The sequence below is a fragment of the Rhinolophus sinicus genome, chromosome 17, assembly GCF_057876585.1.
Source record: "Rhinolophus sinicus isolate RSI-liver-muscle chromosome 17, RSI-T2T, whole genome shotgun sequence".
Lineage (NCBI taxonomy): Eukaryota > Metazoa > Chordata > Mammalia > Chiroptera > Rhinolophidae > Rhinolophus > Rhinolophus sinicus.
Window position 1 is genome coordinate 86,877,486 of NC_142517.1, and position 27,365 is coordinate 86,904,850.

Below are 27,365 nucleotides of genomic sequence, written 5' to 3' on the forward strand. Positions count from 1 at the left end.
TTCGAAATAGTATGGGAGGGGAAAATGGGTGTAGATCCAGATACGACAACTTTATCCATGAGCTTGGTAATTGCTGGAGATGTTCTGTCTCCTTTCCTATAGCTGAAATTATCTATAATAAAAGTAAAAAGAGGATAACAACAGGGAAATGATAGTGTCATAACGAACACTGCCCTTTTAGAGGTATCAGGAAGCTCTCTCTTAGCAGGAGACTTTTGAGAAGAGGTGTGATGGAAATGAAGTAGCAAAGTGAGGATTAAAATAACTAAGTCTATAGGATGTTTTAGTTGGGAGTGGAGGGTAGGAGTGAAGGTTGAGGGCACTGGCTGAAAATGAGTGAGAAGAGACAGCATTATTCTTCCCTGCAGCTTACTGTAAGGGGAAGAGGAAAGAGAGACAGCTCTTTCCCTTGAACAGGGCAAGACACTATGCTTATCTGAAACAATACAGGATCTGCCAAGCCTTTCATCGGAATTACCGTTTGACTGTTAGCTCCTTTCCTGGGGACCCTTTGTGGGTCAGAGTCCCAGAAAGCAGTTTCCAAACTCTCGGCCTCACGTGGAAAGGTGCTGGCAAGGGTAGTAGATGGCCATCAGCTATGACTAGTTGGCCATCAGCTGTAACCAGTTACCCATTAGCCACTAATATAACTGCTATGGCTACTCTGGTGGTTGGTTGGTTGGCAGAGAAGCAGAGCGCAGATTGCAGATTGTGTGGCTCCTGCTTCCTGTGTCTCCAACCCAGGCGCCAGCGAGAATTTAGTGGTATGACTCCCCTATCTATGGCTCCGTTGGTGTTCCTTTTTGGCCTCACCATATCCTGTGTTCTTGTGTGGGGAGCAGGACTAGAGTCCCTGCATGGACACTCTTTTTCTGATCCTATTTCCTTTTTGCTTTGGATAGTTTGTTTCCCGCCTAGGTGTCCCCAATGGCCCTGCACAATTCCTTTAGGGAGCTGCCTTTAAGTCCCTTGTCACATACCAGGTGCCACACAGAAGGGATTGCCAGAACTCTTGTGCTTTTGGAGGCTTTTATTTCTTCAGCTTTTACACACATTGCTTCCTCCTTCTGTCTGTTCGCCCCTATACCGACTTGTGACTTCATTGTTTACTTTCCATTTCCAACTTTGCCTTCCCTTTTAGACTAGATTCTCAGCATTATTTACTTATCCATCATTTTGTCTACACGTTTATCAAGAATTAGGTGCTTTCTGTTCTCTGCCTTGGGCTGCTTATTTTAAACCAGCCCCAGGACTTAGGCTGTTTACTGAAACTGTAACAGTGGAAACCACACATTAAGTTGTTAACCTATGGTTCTGGATCACCTCCTTGGTAAAGGCTTGGCCATTTCATGCCCAAATTAAAGTCCTCCACAGCCAGCCAACCTGGCACTGGAGGTAGAAGAACATTATTCTAATAACTGGAATCCCTGGGCTCATTAACCATTAACAGAGACCACAGCCCAACAGCTGGCTCTGCCTTCAGAGGCCCAACCCCCACGGCTCCGGAAGTCCTCGGAATTCTGTGGTTTATTCTAAAGCACCTGCTAAAGCATTTTCCCAGCAGTTCAGGCCTGCTCCTTTCTAGTGTTCTGTGTGATGACATGGGAAGTGTGCATAAAGCACTTTTGCTGAATTATGAAGTATTATGATGGTTATCTTGAGAAAAGCACTTGGGCTCTAGTTTCAGCTGCAACCTGAATTAGCTGCTGCTTTTCATGGAATGCAGTTTTTACTTGAGAGAGTGACTGCAAGGCAAACAATGGTTATTCAGATATGAGCATTTGGCAGATATTTTCTCAAAAGAAATGAATGAAAGAAGATTGTCACTTCAAGGAAATCAACTGACAGTATTTGTTGCCAATGATAACTTTCAAGTAAGAGAGAGCACCTTTTATATATGGGGTTTGTTTTATGATTTTTCCTGTTTAACTTTTCTCTACAAGTATCCAAACTGAAGGCCAGAAAACAACTACCTTTAATTAAGGGACTCTTCCCATATGGTGTTTAGTATTTGAGACAATTTACTTGTGTAATTTATATACCACTTGTGATAAAGGAGCTATTTCCTGTAAAATAGGATTTCAGTGCCAAGAACTACCTTTCAAAATGTGACTTAGCACTTTTATTATCTTACCAGCAAGGGGCAGCAAACAACAATGTTTGTTTGAAATACCAAGCTATTAACTTAAGTTAATTTGGAACTTGTCCTCTTATTTTTTTGTTTAATGAATGCATCTCTAGCCCCTTTCCCACTCCTAGTGATGCAAAGCTAGAGAGATAAAAAGAGGATGAGAGGGACATCCAAAAGAGAAGAGTGAATTGTTAACATTTAAAATACAAGTCTAAGACAAGGATAACATCTGCCAGTCCTTTGTGTTGACAAATGGTGGGTATCTTATAATTTTCAAGTTGGGTCCTAGTAAATGTCACATGCCAAGTTAAGTATATCCACAATATTTATTCACAGTGCATTAATGAGAAGGAAAAGGTGAAAGTAATATCTTGCCATAGTTCTGCATTTCTCACAAAAGAGGGGTTTCTCATCTGAGCTTTAGTCATCTAGTTTTTTCTTTTAATTATTTCATTTTAGTGCATATTTATTGAGCATGTACCATAAGCCAGAAGCCATAGTAGGTATTGGAGAGAAATAATAAAACCGATATGTTATCTGTCCTGCTGCTTTATAGTTGGAAAAGCTAAAAGAGGAGCTAGAGGGACAACCGAAGAGGAGAAATTCTGAACCCCTAGCATGAACAGAGAGTAAGATGCTAGTGAGGAATGGACAAACGTCAAGTCCTCGCACTAGTGAGATGTCTTCAAAAACTTCTTTTAAAACTTCCATTGTTTGTTGATTTTTTCCAATCACAGATGCTGGTGTGAAAAATGTGACTTTGTTTTTCTTCTATCTGGATGAAATCTGTCTTAAGAGCCTATTCTGTTTGAAGGATTAAGCTTAATTATTTCCAATAAACTTTATTGCTCTAGGGATTTCTGAGTTATTTCACATTTTATTCAACTTCGGAATCTGCCCTCACTGTTTCTTCCTAGGTTTGAGAAAGTACATCTACTTGTCTTGCTTGATTTATCTCAAAGCTGTGTTGTAATATTTGAACTGTAACTCATTGGATATGGCACTCACGTGTTCGTTTTCCATGCTCACATCAACATCAAGATGTGATCTGATGTAGTGTCTTCTTGCATTCCTAAGGGCCACTGCAGGGCAGCTGGTTCTCTTTCTCGCTCTCTCTCTCCCTCTCTCTCGTGCGTGCTCTTGCAGTCTCGCTCTCCCTCCCTCCATCCCTATGTCCCTTCCTCCGACTAATTCTCCATCCTATTTGAGATCTTTGGGGAGAACTCCCATGTCACCACAGGCTGCAAGATGTTCATTGGGCCTGCGTCATACCATTTCCACCCCCATATCCTATGCAACTATATTTAAGAGATTGCTACTGCACTCTTCTGGAATAGAAAATTCTGTGGGAACTCTTAGATCAGGGTCCCAGGAGGAAAGTAGACGGAGAAATTCTTCACTTTCAGCGTTCTCTCAGTACATTCTAGGTTTTCTATTATCCACCCACATACTATGCAATTTAATCACTGTAGGGACTGAATGAGGCAAATATCTTTTAAAATTTGTTCTATGTTATACTTGCATCAAGGTTTTTGAACTTGAAAGCCAACACTTAGCAGTTAGTCCAGAAAAAGTTCCTTACATGAAGGAGGGTCAACTAATAAAAAAATGCAGGGAAAAAAAGTATCAAGTAATATTTCACATATTGACCCATATGTTCAACTACGCTGTTATTTAAGAATAAAAATCAAACCAACATATAACTTAATACCTCAAGCATAGTTCTTTTTCCCTTTTAACGCTAAGCTCTTCACAATAGGTCTCCATTTCTCAGCCATCTAACAAGTAATACTTCACAGTCACATGGCATGTATGAGACAGAAATACTTTGAGCATTTTTGTTTCAAGTTCACTTACGTACATCTATATTGGAACTGTTGACCATAAACAAAAATTCACTAGGTAATCTGTCACCAAAAAGATTTTTTTCTAGAAAAAGAAAGGATTGCAATCTGGTATGTGCAGACATAGTGAGCCATGTGCACGAAGAAGGGCCAAGGAGAAAAAGAAAGCCACTTTTACTGGGGGGGAGAGGAAGTGAAGGGGAAAGGCTGTTACACCCATAGAGCTCTGTTGAAACCATAGAGTTCTTCCTACAGGGCTTTTGCAACCGACATAGGGTGTGAGAACTCCTCCACAGCCCCTCTCCCCCCCAATTCCTCTCTAGCTTAGGTTTCCATTAAATTTTTGTAGAATATAGGGTATTTTTTCCAGAATTCCAACATCACCTGTGAGTTTTAAGTTTGCCTGCAGAGGGCAGCAAATAGCAGTGCAAAACCTCAGGCTTTGTAGTAGCAGTTGATTATGAATAAAGAGTGCATGTTAGTTTACATTAAAGTCGACATTGAAAGATTTTCTTGACATAAGGAAGATATTTGTTGCTCATTTATCAAAAATAAAAATGAGTGCAGGCTGGTTATTAGTGAAAAAGTAGTCAAATTTATTTTTGGTAATACTTTATTCCTCTGATACATCTAGATCTTTCTTCTAGACAACAAGGACCTGCTCACTGCCTCTATAGACTGTCCTCTGCTATTAGACTATCACATAAGTCTGGCACCCAGAATTATAGCCCCTCCAACAAAAATAATTATCTTGTATTTCATTCCTACTTGTGTTTTCTATGGGTAGCGATAATTTACACAGAATAACTACTCCTGTTATATGCACATTATCTTTCAAAGATATATATTATTGAAACCTAATTAGTTAAAATGAAATTACTCATAAAAAGAATAATTTTTATTGCAGGATGGTATTTGTAAAGTAACTTTTACTTAGCTAAGGACAGTGGAATGAAGCAAAATTCCCCAATAACTAAGTCAATGATCAAATAAATAAGTACAAAAGGTGAAGGAGGGTATACCTTACCAGGAGCAATAAAACAAATAAAGGGTCACAAACTAATGCCATAAAGAAATGGGGTCAAAGCAAGACACAGAAAATACTATTATACTGTTTTACACATTCTAAACTTGTCTTCACCTTCCACAAGAATTATTGGGAAAACTGAGTCTAGATTATCCTGAAAATTCTCACTTACATCTTCTAACTTGGAAATATGTGGACTGAGGACTTAAGTAGGTAGCCCTGAGAAAAATGAGGAGAGACCCACTGTAATACAACCCTAACTTCAGAAGAGATAAGAAGCCTATAGGCTTAATATCTTTAATGGAATTGTGCAACGTAGGAGTGACAGCCAATCCAAGAATCTCCTCATGATAGAACCTCAGAAAAGAACTCAGATGCTGGCTCGCCAGGAGGTGTAGCACACCTCCACAGCAGTGCTCCACCTCTGCCATCCCAGCATGCTCAGCCTCCACCCCAGTTATCCCTGTTTGCTCATATGTTTGGTTACAGATAAGATGGGAAGTGAATCAATACTGTTTTGAGCTGGGCAGTAATACCTGACGATAAATGTGATCAAGGTAAAAAACTAATCACATGGCAATTATGAAACTATAGTAGAGTGAAAAAGGAAAAACGGGAAAGAATAGAAGGAAGGAAACAAGAAAGAAAGGTAGAGAATTTATGGTTCATAATATTCAAAAGTATGCAAGTAAGCATAACTCAAACTACAGAGGCAGAGTCCCCATAAGTATTTTATGCTATGCAGTGACATAGTAACAAATAACCCCCAAAACGAAACTCTAAAAACCATGATGATTAGAATTAAAAGGTTAAAAGGAAATGTCAGAGATAAGAAAACAATCTGAGAACTGAGCCATAGTTGTAGATTGAACAATAAGTTGTAACATCAGAAATAGCAAGGGGAAAAATAGAATAAAATGGAGTAAAGTCTTGAGATAATTGTAATGAATGCAGGAGAAAAAGCAAATTTACAGCAATTTTATTTCCATTACTGGTAACAATAATAATCACCTGATGAACTAAGTACTTGAACTGATCCTATTGCTGAAAACAACTAAAACTCCTGAGCAAAAATATTTTAATTATCTTAAATGCATGCAAATATTGCACACACAAAAAAAGTAAGTACTACTTAGGTCTAAATTAAATTACTGACAGGAACTCGGAGAGGTAAGTAAAGCACTGAGGTTTGCTTTTTGCCCTAATGGCACTGGTGAGCTCAGTTGATTTCAAGCATTATTATATATTTTTAAAGACATTTATTCAGCATCATGATCAGACTAATACATTTAGCAATCAACAGCATGGGTGCAAAAACAAACAAACAAACAAAAAACAAAAACAAAACAAAACAAAACTACATTCAAACCCTTTGTTGGAATGCTTTACACTTTCCACAGAACAGAAACTAAAATAATCTGTTATACAATTAGTCATAAATATAGTCCTCGAATTTTTTGCCCATACACATGAGTATTGTCTAAAACATGTCTTCTTTGTAGCAACTCGGCCCTGCCACCACTGTGCTTGGCTGAGTTCACAAATCTGTTGTAACCTGTAGCTTCCCTATTACTTCTCTGGCTTTCCTCTCCTGCTAAGCTTTGTTTCCTGGCAGTAATTAATACCTTCTGGCACTGCCATAGCTACTGCTGCTGCTGGAACAGCCATAGCCACCTTAGTTTCGTGTTTGGCAAAATATTGTCCTCTACCACCATAGGGGCCAGAGCTTCTGCCTCCAAAGTTTCCTCCTTTCATGGATCTAAAATTTAAAGATTGATTGTTGTAATTGCCAAAATCGCAGCTACCGCCACCTCCAAAATTGCTTCCATTATTACCAAATCCATTATAGCCATGCCCACTACCACCATAATATCCTCACCACGACTGCCACCAAAGCCACCTTGACCACTGAAGTTTCCTCTGCGACCAACATTGTCATTCCCACCAAAACCACCTCCTCGACCACTACTGAAGTTTCCAGAACCACTTCGACCTCTTTGACTGGATAAAGCACTAGCCATCTCTAGCTTAGATAGGGCTTTCCTTACGTCACAGTTGTGGCCATTCACAGTGTGGTATTTCTGAATGACAGTCTTGTCTACAGAATCATGGTCATCAGAGGTTACAAAAGCAGGGCTTCTCTTCTTGCCATTGCCTCGGTCAGTCATGATTTCAATCACTTCAATTTTCCCATACTATTCAAAATCATCTCTTAGATGATGTTCTTCAGTATCTTCTTTAATACAACAGACAAAAATCTTTTTCACAGTTAAGTGGGCACCAGGTCTTCGAGAATCGTCTCCTGAGACAGCCCTCTCTGGTCCCACAACTCTTCCCTCCATCTGTGTGGCCTTGCCTGCATGGCTGCACCCACCTCCTCCACACAGTGTAGGTGACAAACCCAAAGCCTCTGGAGCGCTTGGTGTTTGGGTTTCTCATCATCACACAGCCTGAGTTCCCCACTGCTCAAAATGGCTCCTCAGACTCTCATCGGTTGTTTCAAAGCAGAAACCTCCAATGAAGAGCTTCCGCATCTGTTCAGACTCTTTGGGAGACTTTGAGTTATAGACATGACGATCACGGGAAGGGAGATTTGAACAATGCTTCCTCGGTGGCGTCCACCGATAGAAAGGAGCGATCTAACAAACGTATCTCAAGCATTAATTTTTAAGGTTTCAGGGATGGGAGACAGAGCCCTTACCCCACTCAAGTTAGCGATTATATTAGGTAACCCCATTTAAATAAAACTGGACCCTAAAGTGTTATACTCCAGTTTAAAAATGAACTAGAAATACATCCTGACACCAATATAGAACTCAAAAAGGAAAATTGCCCATCTTGAAATTTGAACATTGCAAAAGGATTTTTCCTGAAAATTCATAACCACAGTCTGGCTTCCATTTAAGTTTGTATCCTGAATTCACATCCACTGGTATTATGAAACACACACAAACGGAAGCAAACAACTTCAAGTCAATAATTTAAATTAATACAGCACTGATAATGTCCACTGGTGTCTAACAGAAGCAAATGTTAATCCCCCTATGAAGAAATCCACCTTATCATAGGCTCAAAGAATTTCCACAGATAAAAGTTCACATGAAAATGAAAACTCAAAGAGAAAAAAAAAAGAAAAAAAGTCAATAAACACATAGCGAAATAAGGCACCAAGAAGGAGAGCAAGCAAAAACAACATAAAGGTTCAAAAGTCTTCAGATACACGAATTGTTAGACAGAAAAAATAAAAATAAAAATAAGTTCGCTTAAAATGTTTTAAAATACAAAAGGGCATAAAATCATGAGTAAAGGATAAATAGATGTGTAAGAAAACCGTCATGCAGGGTCTCAGCTCCCGCTCCCCGCACAAGAATGCAGGATGTGGTGAGCTAAAAAGCAACACCAACGGAGCCATAGATAGGGGAGTCATACCAATATATTCTCACTGTCGGCTGGGTTGAAGACACAGGAAGCAGAAGCCACACAACCCACAGCCTGCCATCCGCTTCTCTGCCAACCAACCCAATTGCTAGCTGCAATCCGCTGTCTGCTTCTCTGCCAACCCACCACCAACCAACCCCCTAGCGTAGCCACAGCAATTATATTGGTGGCTAATGGCTAACTGGTTACAGCTGATGGCCAACTAGTCACAGCTGATGGCCATCTACTACCCAAGCCAGCACCTTTCCACATGAGGCTGAGAGCCTGGTAACTGCTCTCTGGGACTCTGTCCCCACAAAAACCCAACACTTCTAGAAATGAAATATTAATAGATATTTAAAACTCAATGGGTGGTTTACACCACATTGTCTATAACTGACATCCAGAGATAGAAAGAAGTAAAAACTATAAAGAGACATTAAGGACAGAATAAGATATCTCACACATATCTAATTGGAATTATAGAAGTAAGGGAGGGGAGGGGAGGAAGAGGGTGGAAGAAGGGAGGAGAGGGAAGCGAGAGAAGGAGAGAAAGAGAGAAGATGGAATAGAGGTTATATTTGAAGACATTGAGAGTTTTAGAACTTGTGAAAGAAAACAAGCAAAGAAATACTTTGTCTTATTCTTTCCCCCAAATATTTGGAAAAGAGCTAGAGAAACCCATGCTGTAAATCCTGAGCAAGGCTTTGTTGTCTTTTTTTAGTTAATTGGAAAGCTTTTATTTTAGTTGACACTTGTAAGATCCTTTAAGACCCGTGTCAACACGTGATATGTGTATCTTTCTACATATGCACACAGGCAAACGTGGTATTCCAATTGTGCGGGTCTCACAATGTCAAATTCAGCTGAGTTAAGTTGACAAAGCACAAGATACAGTTTGCTCCAAAAACTCAAAAAAAAAAAAAAAAAAAAAAAAGATTCACTGTGTGGTAAAATGGTTACCTCAAGCTGAGTAGTAGGCAATAAATACCGCGGCCTTTGTACTGTTAAGTGATTCTGCATGAACATTGTCGCTGATGCGAAGCGCAAAGATTAGCGTATTCAAGGAACCGGCTGGGCTCCTGTGATTGCGCATGCTCCAACTCCAACCCCGCGATCTCCTTTGATCAAAACCAACTTCTTTGAGTGAGACCAACCCCCAAAGCGAACGCAAGGGGGCAGATGCGGTTGTGTTGTGGGTCTGAGGTCTGCAGAGAGACGCTAGCTAGCTAGACCTTTGGCTCCAGATTCCATTTGACATCTCAGCAATCAAGTCGCAGGAACTCTCCAAAACTGCGCTATCTAAATTACAGCCCTGTATACTAAATTGATATTAAAATCAAAAGAAGGAGGAGGACGGGCAGAGAAGAGGAGAAGAAGAAACAAATAAAACCAAACAAATTCACATCTCTCCAGGTACAATTACCCACCCATTCAGGAGTATTAGGGAATAGGTGCAAAGGATCCCTACCCCCGCCCCACCCCCCCAAACACCACACATACACTGTTTCCTTCTAACGTAGTTTCCTTAATAATTAATGATGACATATCATTCTCTACAGTATATGTGTAACCCTAATTTATTTAACCGGCACTATAACCTTTTTTTCTTGTCCTCTAAATGCCAACGCTTCTTTCACTTTGTCTTTATCAAGATTTATTTGAGGGCTGAAAGTTGAAAGAAGCTGTTTCTTAGAATCTAATACATAATTCAATGTGATTACACTCAAAACTGTACTTAAAAGATTGGAAGTCAGAATAAAACTGTGTAAGGATGAAGAATACTCCCACTGTTTGAATACTCCCCATTTGCACTTGAATGTTATTTATTAACAGTATTTCTCAGTAACTAATTTTTACTGATTATGTTTTTCATTCAGGAAAATAAAAGGAAATGTCTTTGATCTAAATGGAGTTTTATAAGTAAGAATGTAAATTGTTTAAATGCAGTGAGGTGAAGGACCAGAAGTGAAATTATTGTAGGTTATATGGTCAAATAAGAGAGACTCATTTTATAGTTCAGTATTCCACAAACGCTATGAAAAACATTTAGACACTTAACATCTATGTCTGTGGCATATTTCTATTCTCCTTGTGTAGTTTTTTAAATAAAAAACAACAGAATGCTATAGAATATTTTGAGATCATTAAGTTAAAGCCAATACTCATTATTTAAAGAATATGATTTATTTCACATTTTACTATGTGTATTTAATAGCAACAAACTGTAGATTTCCATACTTCACAGACTGTTAAAATTAATATTTGAACATTTTCTATAGTTTAGGCAATTGCTATTAAAACTGTTAAAATAAACGTAAGTGGTTTTCCATGTCTTTTTTTACTAAAGATAATAACTGTATTATTTTTCATCAATGGAAAATTTTGAGAAAAAATACATTTAAAGTTTGTGCTCAGGTTTAATAGTGTACATATACAACTCTAGTTCAGCCATTACTCAGTGGCAAATACAAATATGTATAAGAGTTGATTATCCAACCCAAGCCTCTAGATCTTTCGCTTATGACACACTATGAGAACAGGGAAAAGGCAGAAGATCCTTAATACATGCATACACCTACAAGTGGAGTTATTTTTGTGTATGTATGGCAAGTAGAATAGATAGTATTTAAACTTTTAGATTGATGGAAGATATAACAGAAAATAAAATCAAGCTTAACACAAAAAGTCATTGCTGAGTTCAGGTTTATATTTTGAAACATTGGCATAAATGAAAACACAAGAGACAAAAATGTAAACTTGCCATTTACCTTTTATTCCCCCTTTTAAGGAGGAACCTTTTATTCCCCCTTTTAATTAGAACCAAGTTTGTGGATGAAGGGCCAACCATGACAGACAGGCCTGTGGAGAACAAGTTCCGTTCAGTAGCCAGAGCTCATACACTGTGTTCCTCACGTTGGAGTGATTCTTGGGTGCTTGCTACAGAGTTGGGCAGTTTTAAAGGGTTGGTATTTCTCTGTTTGGTCAGCCTAAGAATGCTTGTACCGCAGTTATACAGGATGGTGAGTAGGTGTGGGTCCCAATTACTTATTACGTCTTTTAAGATGCTTGAGCTAAGTGAAAATGCTAAGAAATGTTTCTCTAGCTTTGAAAAAATATACAGAATGATTTCTAGTATTCCTCAGGAATTAAGAACTGTTCCTTTTGAGCTGAGGAACATATTTTATTTTCTACTTATCTGCAGAGATATTTCCTATTCAAAAATGATATCCTCTTTTCATCCACACACAAGTTGTGGAACAGCAAGGGACTGGGGCCAGGAAGGGTGTATGAAGAGGAGTGATTTCACAACAGGTGGACTGGAAGCCAGCCACTGAATTCTAACATGACCAAGTACATTTATTTATATCTGTTTTAGAATAGCAATCAAAGTATTATCTTTAGAAATAGGCAATTTAAAGCATTTTATATAGTGCATGTATGATTTATAATGTATAATTGCCAACCCGCATATTGAAATTTATCATTATGCATAAATATTTCCAAAAATTAATGTTCTATGAATTTCATGTATGTCATTGCCAGTAAGATATTCCCTAACCATCAAAACATAAGGAGTAATTTTCTATTATTTATAAAACCTCTCAGTATCCTTCCTGATAATATTACCTCTCAGTTTCCTTCCTGATAATAATTCACTTGTATTTCTTTTTATTAAATTTAGGAATAAAGATAAATCAACTGTAACTATATTTTAGTTACTACTAGAACATAGTGAAATGGACCAGGCTCACTTAGAGAAGGAGACCAGTACTCAAAAATATTTGGGATAGGTATGGAAGGAAAGAAAAATAACATATATTCTTTAAGTAACTTGCATTATTATCTTTAGTTGGTATAAAACCAAACACTCATGAAGAAATTAGCGCTATTAAAAACAGGCAAGGAATTATTGAAGATAACATTGTATCTTCATAATATTGAAGAGACAATTTCAGTTTCAAGAAAGAAATGGAATTTAACCTGTGTTTTTCAGGATAGGTTACTTAAACATCAAGCAGATGGAGGGCACTTCAGGTGGGAGGTAAAAACTAAAAGCAAAATAATAGCAATGGAGACAAGAACGAGCATTGCACATGGTGAGGACAGAGAAGGGAGGGAGTGGATTAAAGAGAGCATTGTTGGGGGTAGGGACAGTGATAAATAAATATTCTAGAGAGTGGTATCTTTTGTTATTACTATTAAGACCCTAAAGGCAAGCAAGAAAGTTTGGATGCAATGTAATAAGCAATAGGGAGCCATTATTGAGTAGTTTTTTTCATATTTTAATATTCTTATATAAATTAGTAGTGTTTTTTTCTTACACTCAGTGGAGCCTAAAATTAAGTCTCCTGTTTTGTTTTCATCAACTGAGAATTCTCATTTCAAATGAAAATTTCCCCTTTAGTATTTACAGGACTGAAATACAACACTAATCCTGAAATATATGGGAAATCACCTCTGAATATATCGATAGGAGAAATTAATGCCAGAATAATTGCAGTTATGATTTTAATAGGGTAAAAGGATTGCATGGTATCCTTCTAGAAAGATAAAAATACTAACAGAAATGGGAGGATAGAGCAAAGGAAGAGTCTGGTGAGTGCCTACCAGGGCGGCATTTCTGTAGCTGCGGGTAAGGTTGTTGGGAGTTACAGCTCACTAAGGATAGAGTTTGCAGGGAGAGCTGGGAGAAGGAGGCCACCAACAACTTGATTCTCTCCAGACTCAGAAACAGGCAGTGCAAGGTGCAGAGAACCAGGTTCCATGTCAGTGCACTCTGACTCATTCCAGCCCTGCTAGAGAGAAGACTCCTACTAATAATAATACTAATTTACATTGGTAGTCCTTTAGTGTTTTTCAAGAGGTTTTGCTTTATATTACTCTAGCTCCTTAATCTTTCAGCTCTAATCTGAAGAAAGTGGGATAGATAAAACTTGCATTAAGTTCATGATTAGCAGAATCAGGATTCCCATTTAGCTTTTTCTGATTTCAAATCTAGAGAGTTCTCTCCTCTAAATTGCTGCTTCTTATGTGATGAAAAATATTTATTCTTTGCCCTACCAAAGTCTAAATAATATGCTGATTGAGAATAGATTTTTAAAAAGATTTTTATTAAAAAATATAGTTAGTATACAATTTTATACTCACTTCAGGTGTGTGCCGTAGTTATTCAACATGAATATACCAGAAGAAGTGATCACCATGGTAAGTCCAGCAACCATCTGACACCGTACTATACTATCGCAGTATTATTGATTATATTCCCCACGCTGTACATTACATCCCCATGACTTATTTGTTTTCTATCTGGAAATTTGAACCTTTTATTCCCCTTAACCTCCCCCCCCTTTTAAAATTTTTCAAATACTGTTGACATTCAATAGTATTTTATATTAATTTCAGGTGTATGGCATATGGTTAGACATTTATATAAACTAAGAGAGGTCCCCCTGATTAGTCTCGTACCGACCTGGCACTATACGTAATTATTATCAACTATATCCCCTATGCTTTACTTTACATCCCCGTGATTATTTTGTAACTACCAATTTGTACTTCTTAATCTCTTCAACTATTTTACCATCTCCTCTAAGCCCCCTTTCATCTATCACCCTGATAAATTTAGTACCCATCTGACACCGTACATAGTTATTACCATATTATTGACTATATTCCCTATGCCTTACTTGACATCTCATGACTACTTTGTAACAACTAACTTGTACTTCTTAATCACTTCCCATTTTCCACTCACCCCCTTAACCCCATTCCCATTTGGCAACCATCAAAATGTTCTCTGTATCGATGAGTTTGTTTTTGTTTTGTTTATTTTGTTCTTTAGATTCCACATACACGCAAAACCATGCTCCATCTGTCTTTCACTGTCTGATACTCCACTCAGCACAATACCTTCCAGGTCAGGTCCATCTGTGCCACTGCAGATGATGAGAACCCATTCCCTCCCTGGCCGAGCAATATTCCACTGTATATGTGTACCAACTTCTCTTTATCTATTCCTCTATCGATGGACACCAGGCTGCCTTCACCTCTTGGCCATTGTAAACAATGCTGCAATGAGCATATAGATTCACACGTGCCCTCAAAGTAACCTTTTTGGTTTCTTCGGATAAATCCTAGGAAGTGGGATTACTGGGTCCTTCTTTTTCTCTTGTTATAGCCTTTGTTTAAAGTTTGTTTTGTTTGGTGCTACCTCAGCTTTTTTTTCCTATCCCTTTACTTTCAATCTGTGTGTGTCTTTCAATCTGAAGTGAGTCTCTTGTAGGCCACATATTTAAGGGCTTTGTTTTCACATCCATTCAGCCACCCTATGTCTTTTGATTGGAGCATTTAATCCACTTACATTGAAAACAATTGTTAATAGATATGTAGCTATTACCATTTTATTATTCATATTTTGTATCCTTTTTTATTTTTTCCTGTCTTAAAGAAGTCCCTTTAACATTCCTTGTAATGCTTATTTGATGGTGATGAACTTTAGCTTTTTCTTGTCTGGGAAGCTCTTTATCTGTCCTTTGATTCTAAATGATAGCTTAGTTGAGTAGAGTAATCTTGGTTGTAGGTCCTTGCTTTATTACATTGAATATTTTATGCCAATCCCTTTTGGCTGGCAAAGTTTCTGTTGAGAAATCAGCTGACAGTCTACGGGAGCTCCCTTGTAGGTAACTAACTGCTTTTCTCTTGCTGTTTTTAAGATTCTTTCATTCTCTTTAACCTTTGGCATTTTAATTATGATATGTCTTGGTGTGGGCCTGTTTGGGTTCATCTTGTTTGGGACTCTCTGTGCTTCCTGGGCTTGCATATCCATTTTCTTCAGCAGGTTAGGAACATTTTCAGTCATTATTTATTCAAACAGATTCTCAATCCCTTGCTTTCTCTCTTCTTCTGGTACCCCAGTTATGTGAATGTTGTTATGTTTGATGTTGTCCCAAAGGTCTGTTAAAGGATCCTCAGTTATTTGTTTTTCTTCTTTTCTTTTCCTTTTTGTTGTTCTGATTGGGTGTTTTCTGGTACTTTGTCTTTCAAATCGCTGATTCGATCCTCTGCTTCATTTAGTCTGCTGGTGATTCCTTTTAGTGCATCTTCATTTGAATTATTGTATTCGTCACCTCTGACTGGCTCTTTTTTATGGTTTCTATGTCCTTTTTTGTGCTTGCTATCTATTTGTTGAAGAGATAAATTCCTTGAGCATCCTTATAACATTGTTTTGAACTCTATCTCTCGAGGTTTGCTTGTTTCGATTTTGTTTAGTTCTTTTTCTGGAGTTTTCTCCTGTTCTTTCATTTGGGATGTATTTCTTTGTTTCCTCATTTTGGCTTCCTCTCTGTGTTTGTTTCTATGTATTAAGTAGGGATGCTATGTCTCCCAGTCTTGTCTGGTGGCCTTATGTAGTAGGGATCCTATGGGGTTCAGTGCCACAATGTCCCTGATCACCTGAACCAGGTGCTCCAGCAGTGTCCCTTGTATGGGCTGTGTGTACCCTCCTGTTATAGTTGAGCCTTGATTGCTGTTGGCATGTCAGTGGGTGGTATTGCTCCTCAGGCTCACTGGCTGTGGGGTTTGGTTATGTCCATAGCCTATGGGCTGCTGTGTGGGGGCTTATCTCATGCAGCAGTGTTCCCCCCAGTGGTTTCTGGTGCCTCTTTAGCCTGCCCTTTGTGTGTGCCACATGTGGGGTTAATTGGTCTTCTGTGGTCTGAAGCCAACCTCCAAGTATGCTGGTTCTGGGGCCTCTTGGGAGGGGCTCTGGTGCAGGCCCAGGTCAGCCACTGCCTGTGACTGGCTGGGGAGTAGCTGGTAGGAGCTACGAAGCAATCCATGGTTGGTCACTGCTTGTGCTTGCTGTACCTGTAGGTGTATGGGAGAAGCCATGCTGCAAACTGAAGATGGTTGCCAGGTCTTAGGTAGCTCCGCAAAAAGCCAGGACACTCTAAGACCTGCTGCCACCTGCCAGCTTCTGTAAGGTTCAGCTGCTGATGAAGCCTCCTGTGGTACGCAAGTTGGGTAGGAAGGGTCTCAGTGAGTCAGCAGGGTGGAGCAGTGGAGCTCACTAGGCCAATCAGATTCAGAATGGCCTGTGGGGGCGGGCTCAACACAGGAAAGATGGTGCCTGCCTGCCAGCTGCATGAGAGAAGGGTCCCACACAGGGAAAATGGGGATTGTTCCTTCAGTCCTCACCTCGAAGTTACACAGTTAGGTCCCTCCCCATATGTTTCTGATGCCCCCAGAGTCCCTGTCCCTCTGCCGAAGCCCAGGGTGAGTGCCTGTGTGGGCCTTTTTAAAGGATGTCTGGTTTTACACAGCCGTCTGTCCCACCCAGATGATCAGAATTCCCACTGTTTTTCACAGCCGGAAGTTGTGGGGGTTCCTCTTCCCAGCACCGGTACTCTGAGCTGGGGAGCCTGGTGTTGGGGGCTGAGGTCCATTGCTGTCTGTGGGGAACCTCTGTGGCTGAGATTATCCCTCTCGATTTTCAACTGCCACTGGGAAGTTTGAGACCAGCTCGTTTTACGTCTCTGCCCCTTCTACCAGTCTCGCTGTGGCTTCTTCTTTGTACCCTTCATAAAAAACACCTGTTCAGCTAGATTTCAGATGGTTCTCCAGGTTAATTGTTTTATAATTTAGTTGCAATTTTGATGTGTTCACGGGATAAGGCAAGCACAGCATTTGTCTACTTCACCATCTTGGATCTCCATGCTTGAGAATAGATTTTAAGTTATTGTCTTTTCTCTGAATGCTTTATAATCCACTCAGCAATGTTGATGTGATATTTTACTTCTGTTCAATTCTGCATTAGGCACTTTTCATGTAATAGCAAAGTAGTTTTCTTGATTCTGAGTGGGACTCTACTAGTGAAATTTTGACAAAATTTCATTTTCACTTACTGTAACTATGTCCCGCAAAACACTTAACTAGCTAGCTAGGAACTTTCCGTGGTCTCTGGAAAAGCTGTGAGCTCCACCTTCATTAGAACAACAGAAACTTGCTGAAGACTCAGACTCTTGGGCTCCACTCTGGACTGACAGACTTAGAATCTTTGGAATCTGCCTTTGTAACCAGCATCTCCAGTGATTCTTCTGCATATCAGTTTTTAAAAATCTGAGATTAGAATTACTCCTCCTTCCTTTTGAAGAATTACCCTCCTCTTCTTCCTCCTTCATCATCAAGTTCAATAATGTGCTGTGCTAAGTGTGGAGATCTTCCCCATGCTCATACCAATTCAGTCCTTCTTAACATCTGCAAAGTGAGACACACACATACACACACACACATATACACACACACACACACATACACACAGTGACCATTTGTTCTTCATGTTGGTTGGCTTGATTAAGATTCTAAGGGATCTGTGATCCTAGTTTTTTAATTAATTAATTAACTAATTAATTAATTATTGTGTGTGTGTGGGGGGGGTAAGGGGTAGGGAGGAGTAAAATTTTCCTTTATTAATTGGGTTGGGGTGAGTGAAGCCCCAAGGCAGCAGACCCAGCAATGTAATAGTATTACAACTATGTGATAGTAATGATGAAACACATAAAATATGATATAATAATAAGCACAACTTTGAATTTTAATTATATATAGTTCAGAAATATTAATAGAATATAACGAAAAGGATATTGGAGAGCATAGGAAGAAAGATATAGAAAGCTTTGCAGTGTCTACATAAACTACTACGGTCATTTTGTTGCCTTTTCATAGGCGGAAATTCTCCATGGTAGAAATTGGATGTGACTAAACACAAGCTTTAATGAAAGGCTGCTTTGACTAGATACATTGTTGTGGCTGTTGATAAAGATAACATTATACATTTTTTCCCTCAGAATTTGTATGATTTCTGGCCTAACCAGAGGTTAATTCTTTGAAAAAATTTTCATCCTTCCCAGGTGGATTTCAAGTACTATCATGTTTTGTACAAAGAGAATATTATATATCAATAACCAAACACTTATTATAATGTTGGGAAATATTTTTCTCAACAATTGCTCATTTTAAATAACGGGAGAAAGCATATTGATTCTCAAGACCAAGAAAAATGATCACAATATCATAAGAAAACATTTATTTTGTTCATGACAGAAATATTAACTTGTTTTTAGGAATAGTTTCTGGCAAAATAAAAGCCTGAATATAATCATTTTAGTTATTAGGATCATATTAGAAACAAATTAATTTAAGTGGACACGTTTTGAATTGTTTTGAAGGAGTAGTTTTGAAGGACTTTATATTAAGGAAAAATCCTTTAAGTTTCCTTTCTACTACATTACAGTAAACCTGATTCTCTACCTGTAAACTGAAAAAGATCTTACATAAATTCATGAAGAAACTATTCATTCCTTGAAGTAGAGGAAAGCATGTCAGGAAGAAGCATATGACACCCCCACTTTTATGATATTTGATTGAGCAAGTCAATACATTTCCTAGTAATTAGCTTCCAATTAATGGTCCACTTATTTTTGACAGAAAACTCTTGGATACAGAGGGACAAGTTATTATTATTATTTTTTTAATTGGGGAATGTTGGGGAGCGATATGTTTTTCCAGGACCCATGAGCTCCAAATCAAGTTGTTTTCATTGTGTGTGAACACACAATGGGATTTATAGATGATGTAATACAGAATTGTACACCTGAAATCTATGTAATTTTACTAACAATTGTCACCCAATAAATTTAATTTAAAAAAAAAAATCAAGTTGTTTTCAATCTTAGTTGTAGAGGGCACAGCTCAGCTCCAAGTCAAGTTGTTTTCTTCAATTTAGTTGTGGAGGGCGCAGCTCACTGCCTCATGTGGGAATTGAACCAGAGACTTTGGTGTTATGAGCACTGCATTCTAACCACGGAGCCAACCCGCCGTTCAGAGGGGCAAGTTTAAGAATGAACCCATAACTATGGGGACTGTGGTCTGCTAAGGGAAATTTTAAATTTGGAAGTGATATAACTGATATAAGCAAGAATGTGGAAGTGGGCCCCAAGACAGCTTTTCTTCATTTGCAAGCAAGGAACGTGAACACCCTAGAGCACATGGGGGTGTGGGGAGGAAGTCAAGTTCACCAAAATAGGGGAAGGAAGATTAGTTTTGGAGATTCAGAATGGAAACTGATCTTACATAAGGACTGACCCATCAACTGCCAATACCTGGATAAACTGTTCATGCTATGGATTTGACCTCATGAGTTTGTTGTGAAACAAAACAAACTATTTAGGTAGGCAATCCATAATCTTACACCAGTCTTATATTAAATACCATATTTCATTAGCAGAAGTAGGTTTTCAAACATGATTTGTACATAACTATGCTGAATGATAGAGTATTGGGCTGAATTTAGTATCTAGTAGTTTGGCTTCCTATTTTTCTTTGGTATTTTGTCCTTGCCTTTTGCACATTCGTCATTTGAAAATATTTAGAAGAAGCACAGCAAAAACAAAACCTCCACTTACTTTTCTGGTGCTGCTATTTTTTTTTTAAATTGTAGCATAAAGTTAACGTTCATCATATTTAACTGCTTTCTATGATATTTATATTTTCTTCCTCTACTTTATCAGTTAAATATATACATTATTATATTGTTACATTTGTTATAGGTGTGAAAATATATATTTTTTCTGTAAAACTCCTCAACTTTTAGTAACTTGGAAAGTTTTTATTGAAATGATATTTCATTACATAAATCCTATGTATTCAGGGAAATAAGTCACGTGTGGGGACAGAGCCAGGAGTGCAGTTTCCAGGCTCTCGGCCTCACATGGAAAGGTGCTCACTCGGGTAGTAAATGGCCATCAACTGTGATTGGATGGCCATCAGCTGTGGCTAGTTGGCCATCAGCTGTAACCAGTGAGCCATTGGTCACTAATATAACTGCTGTGGCTACGCTAGCGAAAAATGGGGGTTAGCAAGAAGATGGTGTCTGAGCCTGCAAGTGGTGCAGTGAGGGTTGCGAACAGTGTGCCTCCTACTTCCTGTGTCTCCAACCCAGCCGCCAGCAAGAATGTAGTAGTATGATTCCGCTATCTATGGCTCCGTGGGTGTTCCTTTTTGGCCTCACCACATCCTGCGTTTTTATGTGGGGAGCGGGAGCAGAGAACCCGCAGGCCGCCCTGCGTGACAAATGGCACAGCAAGCAGGGTCTCCCACATGACAAATGGTACAGCAAGCAGGGTCTCCCACACGAGATCATGTTATGGGTAATCTGTTCTTCATAAATTTCAAAGAAAGTGCAAACTGTCAATTATTAGTTCTACATGACCTACTATTTAAAGATATTGAAAAGAAATCACTCAGTCTACTTCATGAGGGATGGAATGATCTGTACCTCTAGTGTGTGGGGGAAACAAATAGATGAAGTGATAATTCCTGCAATGGGCTATGGTCCCTTTGGATTAAAAAATGTTGTGTACACACAGAAATAATAAACTTGACTCTCCTCAGAGCTCTGAAAGAAGATATGATTTCTTTGTCACTTACAGTGTTGTTTCCCTAGATTTGAGTTTTAGCCCCACTCAGAGTAGAGGGTAGTATGTGTATTTGGATGAACCTCATCCTGCTTGAGATTTGTTCCTTTGGGTTGATGGACTGTGTCTTTAGATTCCTCCAATATAAATACCAGGGGTGCCAACAAAATGTATGCACATGATTTGTATTCCTCTTTTGTTATTGGTATATTCTGAGTAATACAATTTTAATACAGTTTTTTTTTCCTTTTTAAAAATGTGTATACATTTTTTTTGGCACCTTCTGTATATAAATTTCTGATGTGAGTGTAAATAATATAACAGATTATTTTAACTTTATGAATGCCTTTGGATGAATAAATCTCAGAATCAAATTTTGGTGAGAAGGGGAAACAGAAATAAGCAGAAAATGGTAGGGACTAGAGCAGGCTTTGAATTGTCAAAACCGCATAAGAGCCCTTTGGAAAGAGATAAAGAGAAGACAAAAGAAGTGGTAGGAGCCTCTGATAAATCTCTTGAACTTGTTAGTTTCACTTGGGCCAGACTGCTCAGTAGGCCTGCGAGCTCTGACATGTTTTCATGTGCTTAACGGTAAACAAAATGGAAGCGATCAGATCATTTCACCAATAAGCCCCTTCTTTTGAGATTCTCATTTCAGTTGAGGACAAGTTATCTTAGTGACCCATGTGTTTTTGTCTGTCTGCCTACTTATTAACATATTTGCTATATCTTGTAGATTCTACCTCCATGCTATTTTCTATCTGTTCCTTTATATTTCCATTGCCAGAATCAAGTTCAGGACTTTATCACCTCTTGCCTCGATTATTCCATTGCTTTCTAACAAGAAGTCATTATCTCCAGTACCCTCTTTGCTTGAATATATATACCAGGGGTGCCAAAATAATATACACATTTTAAGAGATGTTATCTACCTATTACTTTTTGAAGTTGAATTGAATTATGGTAGCAATGTGTAGTATGACGTTTGCTCAAAAGATGGCATTAATCAAATGAATGCTAGCATTGTTCATTTTATTATAATCTTAATAGTTTTTTTCCTTTCTTAAGATGGGTATACATTTTTTGGCACCCTCTGTGTGTGTGTGTATAATATTATATATATATATACATATATGTATATGTGTGTGTGTATATATATATATATATATATATATATATATATATTACTGTATATATAAATTACTATATATAGTAATTTTTCTGCTAAAAAGCATCAGTGACCACTCATTAAGAGACAACAACCAAAGTAACAATTGACTTCTTTTTCTGACATTCACAGTCAGCCACAATAATGGCCAATTTGTCTTTTAATCTCTTCTGTTGTTTTAAATACTTGCCAAACTCATTGCTGTTTCATGAACATGCCCCACGAAATCCTTACAGGATGCAGCCTAAACTCTTGATGCTGACACCACCTGAAGTATGCGCTTTCAATTCTCTTACCAAAATGTTGTTCATTTAATAACATTTTAGATGCATTCTTTATGAAATGTTCCTGATTTTTCTCAACCAGATGTGATCAATTTTTCATTTGAAACATCATAGTAATTATGTAAACAACTTCCATGCCAGATCTTTGTTTTTCCTTTTCTATTATAGTGTTCATTTTTTGTTGATGTTGTTTTAGATTGTAAACATGTTAAGGGAAGAAACTGTATTTTATTATTTCCTGTATCTTCTATATAGGCCATCTCAATACCATGTATAAAATAAGAACACTGTAAATATTTGTTAGATTGAGAGTAATGTGTTGTAGAGACATAAAAATTGATATAATGTACCTTAAGCCCCCAACCAAGAAAGAATGTTTAGGATACACATAATGGTGCAACTTTTAAAAAGGAATGTATTGTTTTTCAGATGATCTTGGCTGATGATAGGTGAAAAAGTGGTTTGTGATCTTCCCAGAAACATGATTCTATTGTTTTCAAGTCCCTATATAAATATGAAAGAGAAACTTATAGGATTGCTTTGGCTCACTGAACTAGTGGAATGACTAATTGGGAGGTATATACATATATAATCATCATTTTATATATACTTGTATATACAGATATATATATATATATATATATATATATATATATATATATATATATACATGTTTATAGTTTGTAATAATGAGTTTTTGCCTTTTTTTATTTATACCAATTGGAAAATTAGAATTTTTCTTGAAGTCAGTGGAAAGTTCTAAGAGTTTCTATCACATGCTCTCTAATAAAAGGGAAATAATGTTTAAATCCAAGGTATGGAGCTGCTGAAGTACAAAGTACCATAGACATTTTAGTTAGCAACTAAGTTTATTAATATGAACAGAAATGAAAGGTAGTGTATGTTCTTAAAAGACACTAGGAGTATAGTAACTGTGATGAGTAGCTTAGAGTACTTAGTGCCTTAAATTTGATTCCTAAATAAACATGGGGCAAGTATAACACTTCCCTCCCGACCCTCCCCCCGTCACCTTGAGTTACTGCTACTAGGGTAACGCTTTGATTTCAAGAGTTGATAATATATGGTTAAGCAAATATTCTTCTAGGAGTTCATATTAATAAAAAAAAACTGTGCACAAGTTTAGTATCTAAAATTATTTTGCAATGCCTAACTCACTTTATGATTACTCTTTACTCTCTAAATGCAAAAACAATATCAATCTCTGACTTTTACGTTTCCTCCAGTCATACTAAGTGAGCGTTCTTATTAACTCCTTCTCCTATCCCCTTTTGCCCAGAGTAAGATATAGAAGGGACAAAAATGGTTAGTTAGGAGAAATGTGTGCTTTGTGGTGAAGTATATCTTTTTTATAAAGTAATAGAATTATATAATAAAACAATAGGATTCTATAGAAATTATGGATGGAGGTATGTTGTTAATTGAGCACTTCCAGAATTTTGTAAGACATAAGCCTGGAAAACCACTTTTATTAATTATATATATATATATATATATATATATATATATATATATACACACACATATATATTTCCAGTTAGCCTTCTAGGAACATTGCATAGGCAAAATATTGTTTATAAACAATAAATTATTTTCTAATATTGAGTACTTTAGAATGATAGACAAAACAAATGTCTTTAAATCAATAAATTTTATATTCATGTTGCTATTAAAATATAAATTACATTTTTATTGTTTTGGCACTTTCAATTTATTTCCTTTTAAAAGTTTAAATGTTTTATTATTTAGCATTCATTTAGTTACTTCACCTCAAAACAATCCCAATATTTTAATAATGAACCTTCTTTAAACTAACGTTGACATCGCACAAGTTTTTGGAATGCTTTTTTGAAATCTTCATTAAAGATTGTATAAATCAGTGGATTTATAAGGGAATTGAGATATCCAAGCCATGTCAAAAAATTTGACATTTCTTCAGAAATTTCACACTTTGCACAGACATTAACAACCAATTCTTTGACAAAAAAAGGAAGCCAACATATTACAAATGCACCCAAGATTAATCCCAGGGTAGTGGCTGCTTTGCGTTCTCTGGTGCCTGAGATCTTTTGCCTTCTCCACGATTTTTCATGCTTGAATTCAGACCTGGGACTTTTCACTGTGCTGTGAATTTTATCAAAGTCTGTTGATGGGTCAGATAAAGACTTTTCTAGCGTGTAGGGTGTGGAGACCAGTCTGGTGCTTTTCTCACCACTCTCTAAAAGGACTTGACCATTCAGCTCCTCCTTGGCAATCCTACTTGCTTGTCTCTTGTGGTATAACGTCTTTGCTGCTCTGTATATTTTATAGTAGAGGATCAAAATCAATGTCAATGGGATGTAGAAAGCTCCAAATGTTGAGTAAATAGTAGAAACAATGTGGTCGTGTTTGATGATGCACTCATCATCTCGGCTAATTCCTTGGTGCCTCCAGAATAGAGGAGGCATAGAGATAAGAATAGATATAATCCAAACTACTGCAATCATGATGCCAGCATGCTTGGGAGTCCTTTTCCTTGCATACTCTACAGCATCTGTGATGGCCCGATACCGATCCAAAGCTATAGCAGAGAGATGCAAGATGGAGCATGTGCAGCATGTGATGTCAACGCTTAGCCAAATGTCACAGACCACTTGCCCCATAATCCATTTCTCTCTCACAATATACACAATGCTGAAAGGCATCACTAAGACAGCTACAAGAAAATCTGTGACTGCAAGGGAGCAAATTAAATAGTTGGCTGGATGGTGCAGCTTTCGGGTCACGATAATTGCAGCAATCACAAGGGAGTTGATGGTTGTTGTCATCAGCGCCAGCCCAGAAAGAGTGAGGGACACCACAATTTTGGATGGCATTCTGTTTAACAGTTCTTCTGAGGTCCAATTTTGATCAGATGAGTTTAAGAAATCCATTTTTATTTGTTTTAAAAGATTAATATAGTTGAAAGATGAATACCTATAATAAAGAAGGAAAAAACAGTTCAGAGAATGCTTCAAAGATTTTTCTCTTCCTTTCAGAATAATTTAAAAGAAATATATATGTGTATGTTTCCCCAGAATATTCGATGGATTGAAAAAATGAATTTAGATTTCATTTTCTTTTTCTTTTCATTTAATTTAAGAAACCAATGAGAACAGTAACAAATAATAACTTTCAAAACATTTCTTAAAATACAGCTCAAGTAAAATCATTTTGATGAGTAAACGAAACTATTACTCAGTAAAATCTCTACATTATAGAATTGCGTTAAAAAACTGTATTAATCCTATGTTTTTCTGTGTCTGCAGCAGAAAAAGTTTAAAAGCACATGCTATTAATATTTATTTGTGCATTATATAATGCAAGAAAATATTTTAAAGGCAGTATTAAATATCATGAACAATTTTGTTCTTAATTCAAAGTTACATTGAGAACATTATCATCAGGTTTGTGGAGAGTAAAGGAACTTTTAATGCATTTTATGTCAGGATATAAAGGTTATAAAAAGGAAAATAAAAAATAAAACGTTTTTAGTGTATCGCTAGCATTCCATGATTAGTTTATGAAATTAGGAATCTATCAGAGTGTTTAGTAGTCTTTGTGGATATAAGTAGTTAATTTGGTTTAAAATGAAATAGAATTAGTTGGAGTCAAGTAACTGGACAACCCTGCCCATTATTGCAATAACACATACGACAAAATGACCCACTTAACAAGGTGAATTTGCCAGGAGGGAGAGCTCATAATAGCATACACCCTGAAATGGAAATTCTTCTTCTTTACAAGTCACCATGGTAATGACTATGTAACTTTACTTTTGAAAGAAGACCTTCCAAACATGACATAATTTTTGCTTCAGTCCATGCTATTACTTAATTACAAGTCAAATAAGACCAATCAGAGTATAATCAAATTGTTTATAAGATAATATAAGTAATTGTTTTTATAAGATAGTTTTATTTATTTATTTTTTTGCATCAACCTTTCTCTGTTTCTTTAGTCATTCTTTTGCAATTCCCTATACCTCAGGAAGAGACAGAGAGAGAATGGAAACCTGAAACTTTATTACTAGTTATAACTATTATTTTACCTCCACATTCCTTAAATAATTTTTTACTTTAAATGGTTATGTTTCATTTGTTGGAACTCATAGAACAATAATTTAAAATACTTCATATTTTTATTTCACATGTTTCCTATGAAGTGTGTGTGTGTGTGTGTGTGTGTGTGTGTGTGTGTGTGTGTGTATTATAAAACAAGAGTACAGCATATTTAACATTCTACTTGTGTTTGGGATACTAGTACTAAATTTCTTTATTTTCTCATATTCATTGAAGTCAGGGGCTGATGTGTTGCTCCTAAGCAAATTAAGTGGCAGAAGAAATTTGAATATTTGCTACATAGAAAATTAGTATTTCTCCTATGTGTAATTAAAAAGGAGTTGCATATTTACATTATTTATATTAACACTTACTATTTGTAAAGGGCCAGTACGACAACTCCAGATAAAGAAAGGAGGCTAAAATCTCCTTAACAATTCTAAACCAGTGGTGCTGGAATTTACTTTGCCTCAGAATCACCAGGAGGGCTTGGTAAAACCCAGATTACTAGGTCTCACCCTCTGGAGTTCCAGATTCAGTAAACCTGGGGCAGGGCCCTCAGATACACATTTCGAACAAGATCCCGAGTGATGCTGATGCTGTTGGTCCAGGAAGTCAGGTTTCTGGGGGTGTAATCAACATGGTTGTTCCTCAGCTGTTTGTCTGATCCTTTCACTGCTAGAGCATCTACTAGTTCCTCTCTGTTGAGAGACGCTCTGATATTTCTGCTGTACAACTTTCTCGTATCTCTCTTTCTCACATTCCTAACTTATTTCTTGGAGTTGCTCAAATAAATGATCTTACTCTAGCTTTTGTTCTGATGTTTCCCTACTTTCATTGCTGCTGTAGTACAGCTCTTGGACCTCCTGCTCTAGGCCTCTTAACACCCACTCTTTTCAGCCCGTTATGAGAGTTATGCCA

At 37.4% G+C, this 27,365-nt stretch overlaps 1 protein-coding gene and 1 pseudogene across 3 annotated transcripts in view; both read right to left on the bottom strand.

The window, feature by feature from the left end:
- Positions 1 to 6,571: 6,571 nt before the first annotated feature.
- On the bottom strand, positions 6,572 to 7,441 carry LOC109454639 (heterogeneous nuclear ribonucleoprotein A1 pseudogene; annotated as a pseudogene).
- A 15,932-nt stretch (positions 7,442 to 23,373) lies between these two features.
- HTR1F (5-hydroxytryptamine receptor 1F) overlaps positions 23,374 to 27,365 on the bottom strand; it is a 121,155-nt gene continuing 117,163 nt past the window's right edge. For all 3 annotated transcript variants that reach the window (XM_074333290.2, XM_019745427.3, XM_088794054.1), the window contains exon 2: positions 23,374 to 25,320. In XM_074333290.2, coding sequence (XP_074189391.1) covers positions 24,177 to 25,320 — 1,144 coding nt within the window. In that variant the 3' untranslated portion in view covers positions 23,374 to 24,176. The remainder of the gene's footprint in view (positions 25,321 to 27,365) is intronic.